At 43.5% G+C, this 12,904-nt stretch overlaps 1 protein-coding gene across 2 annotated transcripts in view; it reads left to right on the top strand.

The window, feature by feature from the left end:
• Positions 1 to 12,904, top strand: part of ABCC4 (ATP binding cassette subfamily C member 4 (PEL blood group)) — a 158,618-nt gene that overhangs the window by 51,947 nt on the left and 93,767 nt on the right. For both annotated transcript variants that reach the window (XM_083435777.1, XM_083435776.1), the window contains exons 14-17: positions 2,046 to 2,142; positions 5,928 to 6,143; positions 8,723 to 8,863; positions 11,155 to 11,192. In XM_083435777.1, coding sequence (XP_083291903.1) covers positions 2,046 to 2,142; positions 5,928 to 6,143; positions 8,723 to 8,863; positions 11,155 to 11,192 — 492 coding nt within the window. The remainder of the gene's footprint in view (positions 1 to 2,045; positions 2,143 to 5,927; positions 6,144 to 8,722; positions 8,864 to 11,154; positions 11,193 to 12,904) is intronic.

The raw sequence follows: 12,904 nt of genomic DNA, 5'->3' as shown, positions 1-12,904 counted from the left end.
GTCTTACAAAAGAATGTGTTGTGTGTGAATCAGGTGAACCCTGTTTTCCGTACAGGGTGCATTTAAAAAGAATGTTATCATTTCAGGTCTACCGAAGTCAAACTCTGCTGACTTACTGTTGGATATAAAGCTCGCCCTCTGCTATACACTAAAGTGTTGGTGCTGCTGCTTCACAAACCACAGAATGGCACTAGAGCATAGCGGAAGGACGAGTAAGTGGCTTTTTTTATACTGCAGTGGTCTCCCTTTGCAAGCTTTTCAGTTTTGCCTTTGCAATTAGATAATGTAGGGGTATGTGAAGTGTGTCCAGAATATGTTTTTAAAAGTTGCACGTAGGGCATCACACTTTTGCACGGGCCGTGCCGAAAGAGCAGTGCTGAATATTATTGCCACATTATTTAGTTTGAAAAGGCAATTGAAAGGCTTAAGGGCTACCCAGTACATTGTGCATTTTTGCAGCCTGGTAATAGTTGCAAACTGCATTTATGAAAAAGCCACTTACACGTTCCGTTCAAGTTAGCCATAAACTCTAGTTTTGTCTCCTTTTCTAATCACCAAACTTTATGTTACAAGGTCAACCAGGGCTCCTTGCTCCTGTTTGGATCATAATACTCTTTCATAGGGGAGAAGGCGACTCTCAGCCTTTCCCCTGTCCGCTAATTCTCTCCTGCCAGAACTCTTCCCCCTTTCCTGTTTCTAATCCAGTTTCTCAGGGGTCTGACACCAGAAATAATCCTGTCTGGGAATGATTTTGAATAGGTTTCATACTTCCCCCGCTCTTCCATTTGCATTACCTCAGCAAAGGAGAATTTGAGTATATGCGTTTGCTGAGGTCACGTGTAGTTCTGCCCTTTGCACATGCTTGAGAAATGAGAAGTTTGTTAACGGATATTTTTCTACTGCATCTTTGTTGCATTGGGCTGTAAATCACCACTGTTTGTTGTGGAGGTGCGACAGTGTGTTGTGAGCTCAAAGCTTGCAGTCATAGGAAGGGCTGTAGCTCTGTGATAGAACATCTGCTTTGCATATAATAATAATAATAATAATAATAATAATAATAATAATAATAATAATGCTGCTTGTATACTGCCCTTCACCCTAAGATCCCAGGGTAGTTCGCAACAGAAAAATACAAAATGAGAATGCAAAATACATCCTAAAACAAACACAAACCAATAACCTCCACCACTACCACAAACACTATTTTAAAAGCTGTAGAATTTTAATCAGCCAAATGCCTGGTTGAAGAGGAACGTTTTTGCCTGGAATGTAAACTTATGTAGCAAAGGAGCCAGGTGAGCCACCCTGGGGAGAGAGCATTCCACAGACGGGGAGCCACTGCAGAGAAGACCCTTTCTCATGTTGCCACCCTCTGGACCTCTCGCGTAGGAGGCACGCGAAGAAGGACCTCAGTTGTTGATTGCAGGGTTGGGGCTGGTTCATATGGGGAGAGGCAGTCTTTGAGAAACTGTGATCCTTGTTTAAGGCTTTATACAACTGTGAAACTTGTTTAAGGCTTTATAGGTCAAATCCAGTACTGCTTTGTTTCCCAACATACCTCCACTCTGATGCTAAAACCATCACAATTTCAACTAACACCAAATATTGCATAGTAACATTCATTGCTTAGATTGTATTTGGAAATGATTCTCTGAGTGTGTGTTGTTGTTTCATTTTTTATTTTCATTTTCTGTAATTGTGTGTTATAGGTTTGAATAATAATAATAATAATAATAATAATAATAATAATAACGACCCCCACTTTTCCAGTTTCTTCCTCCTCCACACACCATTATGACTCCTATGAAATTTAGTAGGATCAGCACTTCTTGAATCCAGAGACTATTTGAATTGAAGTTTTATATTCAGGTTTTTATTTTGAACATTGTGGGATCCTCGCTACTAAAACACAGCAATATTTAAACTGCTCATTTTTCATCCGTAAGGACAGAACCTTTTGCTTCTCACTTTAAGACTTAAACAACAAACACGCACAAATGTTTTTAGAAAACCAGAGTTTAGTTCTCTTCTTGTTTCTTTTGCAGGTGTATCTGCCAGGCTTTACGTAAAAAGGTGACTATTTTAGTGACCCACCAGTTGCAGTATCTTCAGTCTGCAAACCAGATCCTAATTTTAAAGGAGGTAGGTGGAGATAAGATTATCTCTAGAAAACTGACGGTGTTTTATTGGTTTACTTAGTCTGAACAATGTTACAACAATTTATAACACAACTAAATCTGTTCCAAATGGAATAGAATAATATAACAGTGTTGGGTGGTTGTTTTTATTTTAAAGATGTAAAGTTTTAAAGGGAAGAAGGAAAATACAGTGGTGCCCTGCAAGACGAATGCCTCACAAGACGGAAAACCCGCTAGACGAAAGGGTTTTCCGTTTTTCAATGCGCTTCGCAGGACGAATTTCTCTATGGGCTTGCTTCGCAAGACGAAAATGCCTTGCGATTCTTGAGATTTTTTTTCTCTCCCCACCCCCTTTTTCTAAGGCGCTAAGCTGCTAATAGCCTTTTAGCAGCTAATCCGCTAATCCCTTTAGCCGCTAATAGCCGCTAATAGCCGCTAAACCGCTAATAGCGCTAATCCGCTAAACCGCTAATAGGGTTGCTTCGCAAAACGAAAAAACCGCTAGACGAAGAGACTCGCGGAACGAATTAATTTCGTCTTGCGAGGCACCACTGTAGTTTGTTCAGCCCTGGAGTGGCTTTGTAAATACAGAGGAAGCTGAAGTATCACAACTAATTAGCATGTTAGTTTTCATTGCACTTTTAAAAGAAAATTTGAGTGGCATTCTTCAGTAAACTCAACGAGACATACAAAATAGCGAGAGCACCAGTAAGAAAATCGTTATAAAACAGTGCAAATAATCTGAAGCCTAAAGTACAAATTATGGTTTGGGGTGGGGTTTTTTAAACTCTTGTTCTATGACTTGCACTGATTTAAAAGAAATGCGAAAAACATCAGTTGAAGGTGTTTAGCTGCAGTTCTTAAAGCCATTAATTTCGTGTGTGAGGCAGTCCCATCGACTTTGTTTTTACTAATTCAGCTGGTTTAAAATTAGAAAGAAGAGGGGAGTAGAATTTGCTGCATTCTAAGCACATCTCTAAAAAATCCCACTTGAAACTTAAAAGAGGATTAGAAGTTTTGTTAAGGCGTAGAGATTTTCAGTCTGATAGTCTGCATGATGAGTACAGAAAATAAGGTGATAACTAATTTAGGTAGCGATCTTACGCAGAGTTTTCTAGGTGTAAATTTTTGGACTTGCTTCTCGGTAAACGTCCACAAGATTGTGCTGTTGAGGCTGCAGTCCAAGACACACTTTCTTAGGCGTAATCTCTGACACGAAGAAGCAAGGAGGGCATTAATCCCAAATTCCTGTCTGTAAAAACTATTTTCCTATTCCCCGTTTCCCTCCCCCCCCCAAATAAAAACACACCACCTGTTTATTATTCCTTGATAGCTGGTTCTCATGCCATGCAAAGCCCTTGTTTGTTTGAAACCATGGTTTAATTGTGAAAGTGCCCCCCTGTGGCTTTTAATGGGGCATAAAACCCCCAGTATGGCTTTTCATTGGATATGAAACTGGAGCATGGTTTGTTAAACAAACCATAAATGGTAAGCCACAAACCTTGACAAGTCATAGTGAAGGTGTGCGGGAGACATGTTCATGATTAAGCCATAGTTTAAAATAAATGTGACATCTGAGTAGGGCTATTATTTCTCTCCGATTGTTTTTTTAAAGGGATGGTGGTAAAGAGATTATCCAGACTGCAAGGCTTGACAAGAAGGGTAGTGATTTTCTATTCTCTTCTGCTGGCTTCAGTGTAGCATTTGAGTTTGCCAGTTGGCTTGTATTGCATGTCATCTGAGATTAGAGAGAGACCAGGAAATTATCTGCAGAGTGATAGGATATCTGTTCTTCCTGCCTTGTGACTATTACCATAGAGAACTGGTGCAGACATCACGATAAGCCATGGTTGTTTATCATGGTGGGAAGTGGTTACAGTGAACCCCAGTTGTTTGCATTCACCGCTCTCCTCTCCTCTCTCCAGTGACCTGGGGGAGAAGATGGGAAGGATTTTTCTTCAGCTTTTGATTAACTACAGTTTAGCGTCACAGCCAAACAGTAGTTAATCTTAACAACGGTTTGTTTAAAACGAGTCTGTTTTCAAACCTGTGGTTTGAAATTGACTTCATGTTCCAAACAAAGCATAGTTAAGATTAACCACGCATTCGTTGGGTTAGCTGACATGACAAGTTGTAGCTAATAATAATAATGAAAAGGAACTCCTTACATTCACTGGGGAGAGTACATGAGCTCAAGGCTCGCTGTGGCTCGTTCACATCATGATAAACCATGGCTTATTTTGTTGTCTTATTTCAAAACTTCAAAAATGGGCAAAGAGAAGATGCAATTTTCATCCTCTTTGAAAATAACCATATGAAAAGAACTCCTAATATCTTACTTGGGGGTGCATGGGGTGTTAGGAGAAGGCTGGGGGGACACATTGTGTTCCTTCTGGGGTAGTTTGTCCATCTTTGGTGCCCACCCTGTGTTCAGCTTTCACTTGTGGCTCCTAGTAACTGCCAGCATGTGATAGCAACCACACCCCAGGACCGGTTTGACTGGCCAGCCCAACCTGCTGAGGGTAGTCGATGAGTCCCAAGCACTCGGTGAATAAGGGCTTCCCTTGCATTTGAAGATAGGCTCTGATGGATTGAATGGGTGAGACCAATTGAGTCCAACAGTCAAGAAGGCGGTTTCTGCACGTGCTCTAGAGGGAAGTAAGGGGCAGATGAGACTCATCATCCTGGGAAGATATTTCATCTAGAAGGAAAACTCTGGTCCAAACCTCCATTGCCTTGTGAGATATCTTCATGAGAAGAAAAGGCTGAGGAGAAAATCCCATACAAATCTGGAGTAGGGTGCCTAAGGCAGTTGGATGGGGTATGGACATCTCCTTTCAGCAACTCCTGCAGCCAAGCTGGTGCCAAACGTATTGCTCTGCGAGGCTGAGGGCACCCCAGGACCTCTGCCCAGGCTTCTGCACCGAGCAGATCACTTCAGGGCTGCTAATGCAGCAGTTTGACATTAGTATTATTAGTATTATTTAGGTTTATATACCACCCTTCATCAAGGAACATGGGTGGTGCTGTGGGTTAAACCACAGAGCCTAGAACTTGCTGCTCAGAAGGTCAGCGGTTTGAATCCCCGCGACGGGGTGAGCTCCCGTTGCTCAGTCCCTGCTCCTGCCAACCTAGCAGTTCGAAAGCATGTCAAAGTGCAAGTAGATAAATAGGTACCGCTCTGGTGGGAAGGTAAACGGCGTTTCCGTGCGCTGCTCTTGTTCGCCAGAAGTGGCTTAGTCATGCTGGCCACATGACCCGGAAGCTGTATGCCGGCTCCCATTAAAGCAAGATGAGCGCCGCAACCCCAGAGTCTGCCACAACTGGACCTAATGGTCAGGGGTCCCTTTACCTTTTACCACCCTTAATCAAAAGATCTCAGGGCAGTTCACAGGATAAAATACAAGGTAAAAACACAAGTAAATAGTTGGAAGAAAAACAACAAAACAATAACCCCTCCCTCCTTTCCCTTCATCCCTGGAGGACCACTCCATTTTCTCTCAAGACAGACGGGTGCCAACAACCTTAGGGAAAAGAAATGGTGATACATGGCTGTTGATTTACAATTTGTTAACTATGCCTTTCATTTTAATGTCTGCAGTAAATACTCAAAATGTGGTTTTCATTTAAAAAATTAAAAACAATGCTCCTGTTACCATAATGCTGATGATTTTGGGAGTCAACAACGTATTACGTTAGACTGTAGAATTATCTAAGTTAACTGAGATGTAAAATTTGTTCACTTTCTGAATAATATTCGCATTATGCAACTGTTATTTTTACTTCTAGGGTAAGGAGGTTGGGAAGGGCACTTACTCAGACTTCCTGAGATCTGGAATAGATTTTGCTTCCCTTTTGGAAAAACCTGAAGACGATGACCAGCTCCAAGTTCCAGGAACACCTGGCCACCGCTTATCCAGGATCCGAACCTTTTCTCAGTCTTCTATGTGGTCAATGGAATCTTCAGCGCAGTCACAGAAAGATGGGTCTGTGGAACCTCCCTCTGTGAGTACATGAGATATATGAAACACCTGGTTATCTTAAGTAGTTTTATACACACACACACACACACACACACACAGTGGTGCCTCGCAAGACGAAATTAATTCGTTCCGCGAGTTTTTTCGTTGTGCGAGTTTTTTCGTCTTTCGAAGCACCACTGCATTTAAACACTAACAACGGCGGGGAGGGGCAGGGAGAAGCAGGACAGCTGCCGCAGCCGGTACCTCGGACTCAGCTGTGCGTTGTGGCCACCGTGTGACGCGGCTGCTGGAGGGCGGCGGGGCTCAAGAGCGCGACTCTGGCTGCAACGCTGGCTGCTGGCGGCAACGGCTCTCTGAGGGGAGCGGCAAGGGGGGTGGGCAGCAGCGCGAGGCAGCCGGAAGGTCGGCCGTCAGTCGGAAGGTCGGAGGGAGCCAGAGGAGCCGTCAGCCGGAAGGTGGGAGGGAGCCGGAGGAGCGGGGAAGCGAGCGTCCATGCGTGCAGTGACCGTCGCCATGACAGGAGAGGCAGGGCCGTTTCGTCTAGTGAAGCAAGCCCTTAGGGAAATCCGTCTTGCGAAGCACCTCAGAAAATGAAAAACCCTTTCATCTAGCGAGTTTTTCGTCTTCCGAGGCATTCGTCTTGCGGGGTACCACTGTGTGTAGATAGATAGATAGATAGATAGATAGATAGATATGATATCCCATTGTGTTGGGGATGGAAGAGTTACATTTTCAGTTTCTCATTTTCCCAGGCGAATGTTCAGTTCACCCCATTTCTGTCTCGGTTTGATATTTTTAAATAAACCTTGAATAAAAATGGTACTCATTTTCATGAACAGTTCTCCTTATCTTGTTCATTTCAATACCTTAAGGACTGCTTCTCTCCATACAACACGGACCTTGAGCTTGTTATCTGAGGCCCTCCTCTATGTCCCCCCGAGAGGTTTGGAGGGTGGCACACGAGAACGGGCCTTTTCTGTGTTGGTTCCTCCTTTGTGAAATGATCTCCCTCCCCCCATTTTTGCAAGCCTTTTGGGTGGAAGAACAGTTCACGTATTGGTTTGGGAAACGCAAGTTAATTTTGCCTTGAAATGTAAACCTAACTAACTTCCTGTATCATGCGAGCTGTGAAACCAGCCAAGATGCCACAGTTAAATGTTGGTTCCCATTACATGCAGCTGAAAAACATGAATACAGTCATACCTCATGTTACATCTGCTTCATGTTACATTCTTTCAAGTTATGTTCCGCGGCGACCCGGAAGTACCGGAAAGTGTTACTTCCGGGTTTCGCTGCTCGCGCATGCACAGAAGTGCAAAATTATGTCATGCGCAGAAGTGGCGATTTGCAACCCGCGCATGCAAAGACGCGCCGCTGCGGGTTGCGTTCTTTTCATGTTGTGAACGGGCCTCCAAAACCGATCCCGCAACCAGAGGTACCACTGTAATGACTTCTAAACATGCTAGGGGATGAAGCTGTGGCTTAAAGTTCCATTATCAACTCTTGCTTGTTTGAAAACCATTAACTCTGGTTTCTGATTGGGAAGCTGTGGCTGGCTCTGTGTTCCTGGCTTGTTTACCTGCTCACATTAAGCCAGGACTGAAATGACGGAATGCTTGTGCATAGAGTATTTCATTGTGTGAATGTGGTCAGTGTGTGTCATGCTATGGATTGTGAATGCCATGGAGTTTTGCATATTTCAGATCAAACTCTTCAATGCAAAATCTGTAATAGCTGCCCTGGACTCCTCTGGGAGGAAGACCAGGACAAAAATTTAATAAACAAGTGAAAGGAACATGAAGCAGAACATTTTCATGGCTGCTGTAATGCATGTTCCACTTATATAGTCCTTCTTGTTACTGAGCTGTTCTCATGGAAGTGTATATTTTATAGTTAATATGCAGATGTGTCAAATGGTTAAAAGGATTAATCAACTAATTTTTTTTCAATCTCTTGACAAACACAATACAGTGGTACCTTGGTTTACGAACTTAACCCGTTCCGGAAGTGCATTCTTAAACCAAAGCGTTCTTAAACCAAGGCAAGCTTTCCCATAGCAGTGGGGGGACTCAATTTACAAATGGAACACACTCAACAGGAAGCGGAACATGTTCTGCTTCCAAGGCAAAGTTCACAAACCAAAACACCTACTTCCGGGTTTGCAGCGTTCTTAATCCAAGTTGTTCATAAACTGAGCTGTTCTTAAACCAAGGTACCACTGTGTTGCCATGTCAGAACCTGGTTTTCTAAATTTACCTGGATGCTTTGTGCTTCACTCACTTGAGAGAAGTGGTTTAATTTTTTATTTCTGATTTTAATCAAAAATAAGACTTTAAGTATTCAACCCTGGCGATCAATGGGGTGGCCCATGTTGTAGCCAGATCACCCTCACAGCCAATATTCAGTTTTACTGCACAATATCATAGCAGTTAGGAATTTAATGACTTTTGCCTCTTTGTTGTTGTTATTTGAGATTGCATCATTGCTATTAGACTTATGCCCAGTTCTTTAACAAGCACAGTTGTAGCTCTGGTATTTTCTTAGGCTTCTCCTGTAATAGCCATTATAACAAGATTTTCTTATGCATTCTCTGCCCTGCAGATGAAACCTGTTCTAACCGCCTTGCCAGAGGAAAGCCGTTCAGAAGGGAAAATCGGCTTTAGCATTTATAAGAAGTATTTTGCTGCTGGGACAAATTGTTTTGTAATTTTTATTCTTTTGCTCCTCAACATTTTGGCACAGGTACGGCATTTGGCGTCGGTGAAAGCATTATGGATGATGTGTGCTTATAGCATTTCGGCATATGTGACTTCCTACTGTGTGTGAAAAATATTTATATTGTTGGCAAGAAATAGCCGAACTCTTTTCAAACCTATCAGAGGGTTTCCCCTTTGAATTAAATGGGATTGCAAACCAGCTAGAGGCCTGTTTAGTTCCATTAACTTCAATGGATTTAATTCAACAAAAGTTTATAGACTTATTCACTTGCATCATGTCAGAGGCAATTCATTCAGTAGTAGCGCTGTGACTCAACCCACCTCAGATTTGTGTGTGTGTGTATATCCTACACAATTCCACCAGTCTGTATTGAGCTGGGTTACACCATTCAGACTTCCTTACATCCTACTGCAAGCAACATGTTTGACTTCCAAATAGTTTTTGCCCGTGGCGGCAAGAACACCAATAGGCCATCCTGTTCCTTCTTAGAGTGCACATTGCTAAGCATAGGCGCCATCTGGTGGCTCCAAGGGCCCCCCAAATTTTCAAGAAGGGGGCTGCCCCCCAACCCGCAGCAGCCGTCCACACACACCATGCAACATGCTCAGCTTATGCGCACAGCCCACATGGAATGCACGCATCACAAGCGCATGCCCCGTGGCACGTGTGTGGTGGGTCAGCACATTGCGTGACATGCGCACATGACATTCGCGCATCAAGTGGTGTGCCGATGTCACTCGTGCCTGTTGCATGGTGCCGGCCCCTTCAATTGCAGGGGCAAGGTGGTGCACTTGTTGCTAACTAAGGCTTCTGCAGTAAGATCAAGTAACAATCTATGGGCCATTTTAGACAAAGCTCTAAGATATAGCTTCTATATATGCTGGTAGAGAGGAATCGTGCTCATTCACCACACTGTGGGTTATGAGTCTGGTTTGGAGTGTGATATACTTGCATCCAAACACTCCAAACCAGACTCATAACCCACAGTGTGGTGAATGAGCACGATTCCTCTCTACGATTCTTTGGAGTGTGATATACTTGCATCCAAAGGGACGCGGGTGGCGCTGTGGGTTAAAGCCTCAGTGCATAGGGCTTGCCGATCGAAAGGTCAGCGGTTCGAATCCCCGCGGCGGGGTGCGCTCCTGCTGTTCGGTCCCAGCGCCTGCCAACCTAGCAGTTCGAAAGCATCCCTGGGTGCAAATAGATAAATAGGGACCGCTTACTAGCGGGAAGGTAAACGGTGTTTCCGTGTGCGGCTCTGGCTCGCCAGAGCAGCGATGTCACGCTGGCCACGTGACCCGGAAGTGTCTTCGGACAGCGCTGGCCCATGGCCTCTTTGAGTGAGATGGGCGCACAACCCTAGAGTCTGTCAAGACTGGCCCGTACGGGCAGGGGTACCTTTACCTTTATACTTGCATCCATTGAAAATAGAACAATACGTTTGTTAGCTCATTGAATTTTCAGAATCTGCTGTACAATTTGGTCCTACCTGCGCACGCGCGCACGCACACACACACACACATTATGGCCAACGTACAAATGTCTGGTGGTCCAGGAATGAGACAGTCATCCTTGATAAGTGGGTGTGATTCAGGTGTCCAGCTGTACAATTACAGCCTCTCTGAGAAGCTCTCTTGCAGCCAGGCCACTAATAGAACTCTTTTCTACAATTACCCAATTCCCTGAACAATACTTGAGGAGATCTAGTTTTCTTGTATTTTGGGGGGCACATTTTCTAGGATAATATATGCTTGGTACTAAAAAGCCCCTGCTATGGCTTGCAGCAGTTGAAATATCATTGCTATTAAAACTGGAAATACTTTTTTTAAAAAAAACAACAAAAAACCCACCCAAATAAAGAAAAAACCACACTGTTTAATCCTGTTTATTTTTTAAAATATCATTTTAATTAAATTTTCTGTTTTACAATTTCAGATAAACATTTTACATCCTTAAAATATCAATGGCTTCCCTTCGCTTTCCATGGTTCATTTTGCATATCTTATATCCCTGCATATTTTGCAAAAACTATACCAATCGGTTTTCCATTCTTATATCCATCAAAAATGATTTCCACTGTTGAATTTACCTTAATGCCGCCAGCGTTTTCAGCTGCACACAGTTCTTTTCCATATATTCAATAAAAGTTTTCCAATCTTCTTTAAACGTGTGTTCTTCTGGTTCTCTGATTCTATACGCTAAGACTGCAAGTTGTGCAAATTCTATCAAATTAAGTTGCCAGTCTTCTTTAGGTGGGACCCCGCTCATTTTCCATTTTGGGGCTAATTCTGTTTCTTTCATTCTGTTTGTTCAAGGTTGCCTATGTACTGCAGGACTGGTGGCTATCTCACTGGTGAGTTGTTATTTCCTCTAAAATCTTTTAGAGCTCAATCCTGAGTAGGGAAGGTTGGAGAGTCGCTCCATTTCCATGGTTGCACTGGCCAGGGTGGGAGTTGGGGGAGCACACCTGCCTTCCTCCCCCTTGCAGTTATCTCCCCCTTCAATTCTCTCCCACTCCCCACTCCAGGGTATGGGGAGTGGGGAATTTTCCCACCAGTTTCAGGCTTGGGTGGGTAGGGGGCTGACCCTGGTGGCTTCCCATCAAAATGAAGGGGTGTTGGATTCCCTAGAATGCCATATTTCAGAGACTACCACCAGCTATGCTGGTGGGAATACAGCAATCTGTAGATCTATCTGATTTTCTGGATCGATTTCAATTGGGGTTTAGGCCTGGTTTAGGCACAGAAACCTCTTTGGCCGCCCTGTATGATGCCCAATCCTGGTCCAACTGCACTGGCTGCAAATTAGTTTCTGGGCCCAATTCAAGGTGCTGGTTTTGACCAATAAAGCCTTAAACGGCTCAGGACCGCAAAACCTCAAGGACCATCTCTTTCCATATGAACCTACCTGGACCCTGAGGGGTAAATGTTTTTTTGGGGGGGCTATTGGGTTGTTTTTATTACATATTTTGTGGTTTTATGTCTTGATTTTATTCTGTGAACTGCCCTGAGACCCCCGGGTGTAGGGCGGTATATAAATTCAAATACCGTATTTTTCCGTGTACAAGACACTCCCATGTATAAGACACCCCCTATTTTTGAGGACTCCAAATTAAGAAAACACCCCTCAGCACTACCTGTGTATAAGACGAGCCCCAATTTTAAAGCTAATTTTTTGGTTAAAAAACCCCTAGTTTTATACACAGAAAAATACAGTAGTAGTAGTAGTAGTAGTAGTAGTAGTAATAATAATAATAATAATAATAATAATAATAATAATAATATCATCAATATCCCTGTGGATATCCCTGTGGAACACTCTCCCACCAGATGTCAAAGAGAACAACAACTACCAGACTTTTAGAAGACATCTGAAGGCAGCCCTGTTTAGGGAAGCTTTTAATGTTTGATGTATTATAGTATTTTAATATTTTTTTGGAAGCCGCCCAGAGTGGCTGGGGAAGCCCAGCCAGATGGGCGGGGTATAAATAATAAATTATTATTATTATCCATGTGGGCCTTTCCAAGTGCTTGGTGGGGTTCTATGGTGACACTCTGTTGGGGCAGAGTACCCATTCAACACACCAGCGGAATGTGCCAATGGAACACAAAAACACCAGACAGTTCTAGGTAGGGTCAGTCCCTTGACTGACAGCATAACGTAGTCCCACAGTTTAAAGGTTACCTGCAGTTGTAATATACTGTGTGTTCTGCTCAGTCTTACTTTGCCAGAACCTGGCATTTTGCCCAAATCCTCCCCAAGTACAAGGACAGGCAGCCATTTCCATGTTTTATCTAGGTGCATCAGACTCCAGCGTATGTCTTCTTCTCCCGGCAACCCACAAAGTTCATTAGATGCTGTGTGTTTTGCTTTCTGCTGCTCTGGAGTGCAAGAACTGGGGGTCTGTGGCTCGGTGCTACAGGTGGCACCTGCTTTGAGACCAGAGTCCTAGGTTCATTTTTGCATTGAAAGTTGGAGCACCTGTCATTGGGCTTGATGAATGAATGGCCTGATGGAGAAAAGTGGTTTTATGCCTTTGTATGCCTCTTCCCTTCCAGTCCTTGA

The sequence above is a fragment of the Podarcis tiliguerta genome (genome assembly GCF_965153285.1).
Source record: "Podarcis tiliguerta genome assembly, chromosome: 4".
NCBI lineage: Eukaryota > Metazoa > Chordata > Lepidosauria > Squamata > Lacertidae > Podarcis > Podarcis tiliguerta.
This window is presented reverse-complemented; position numbering and strand designations above follow the sequence as displayed.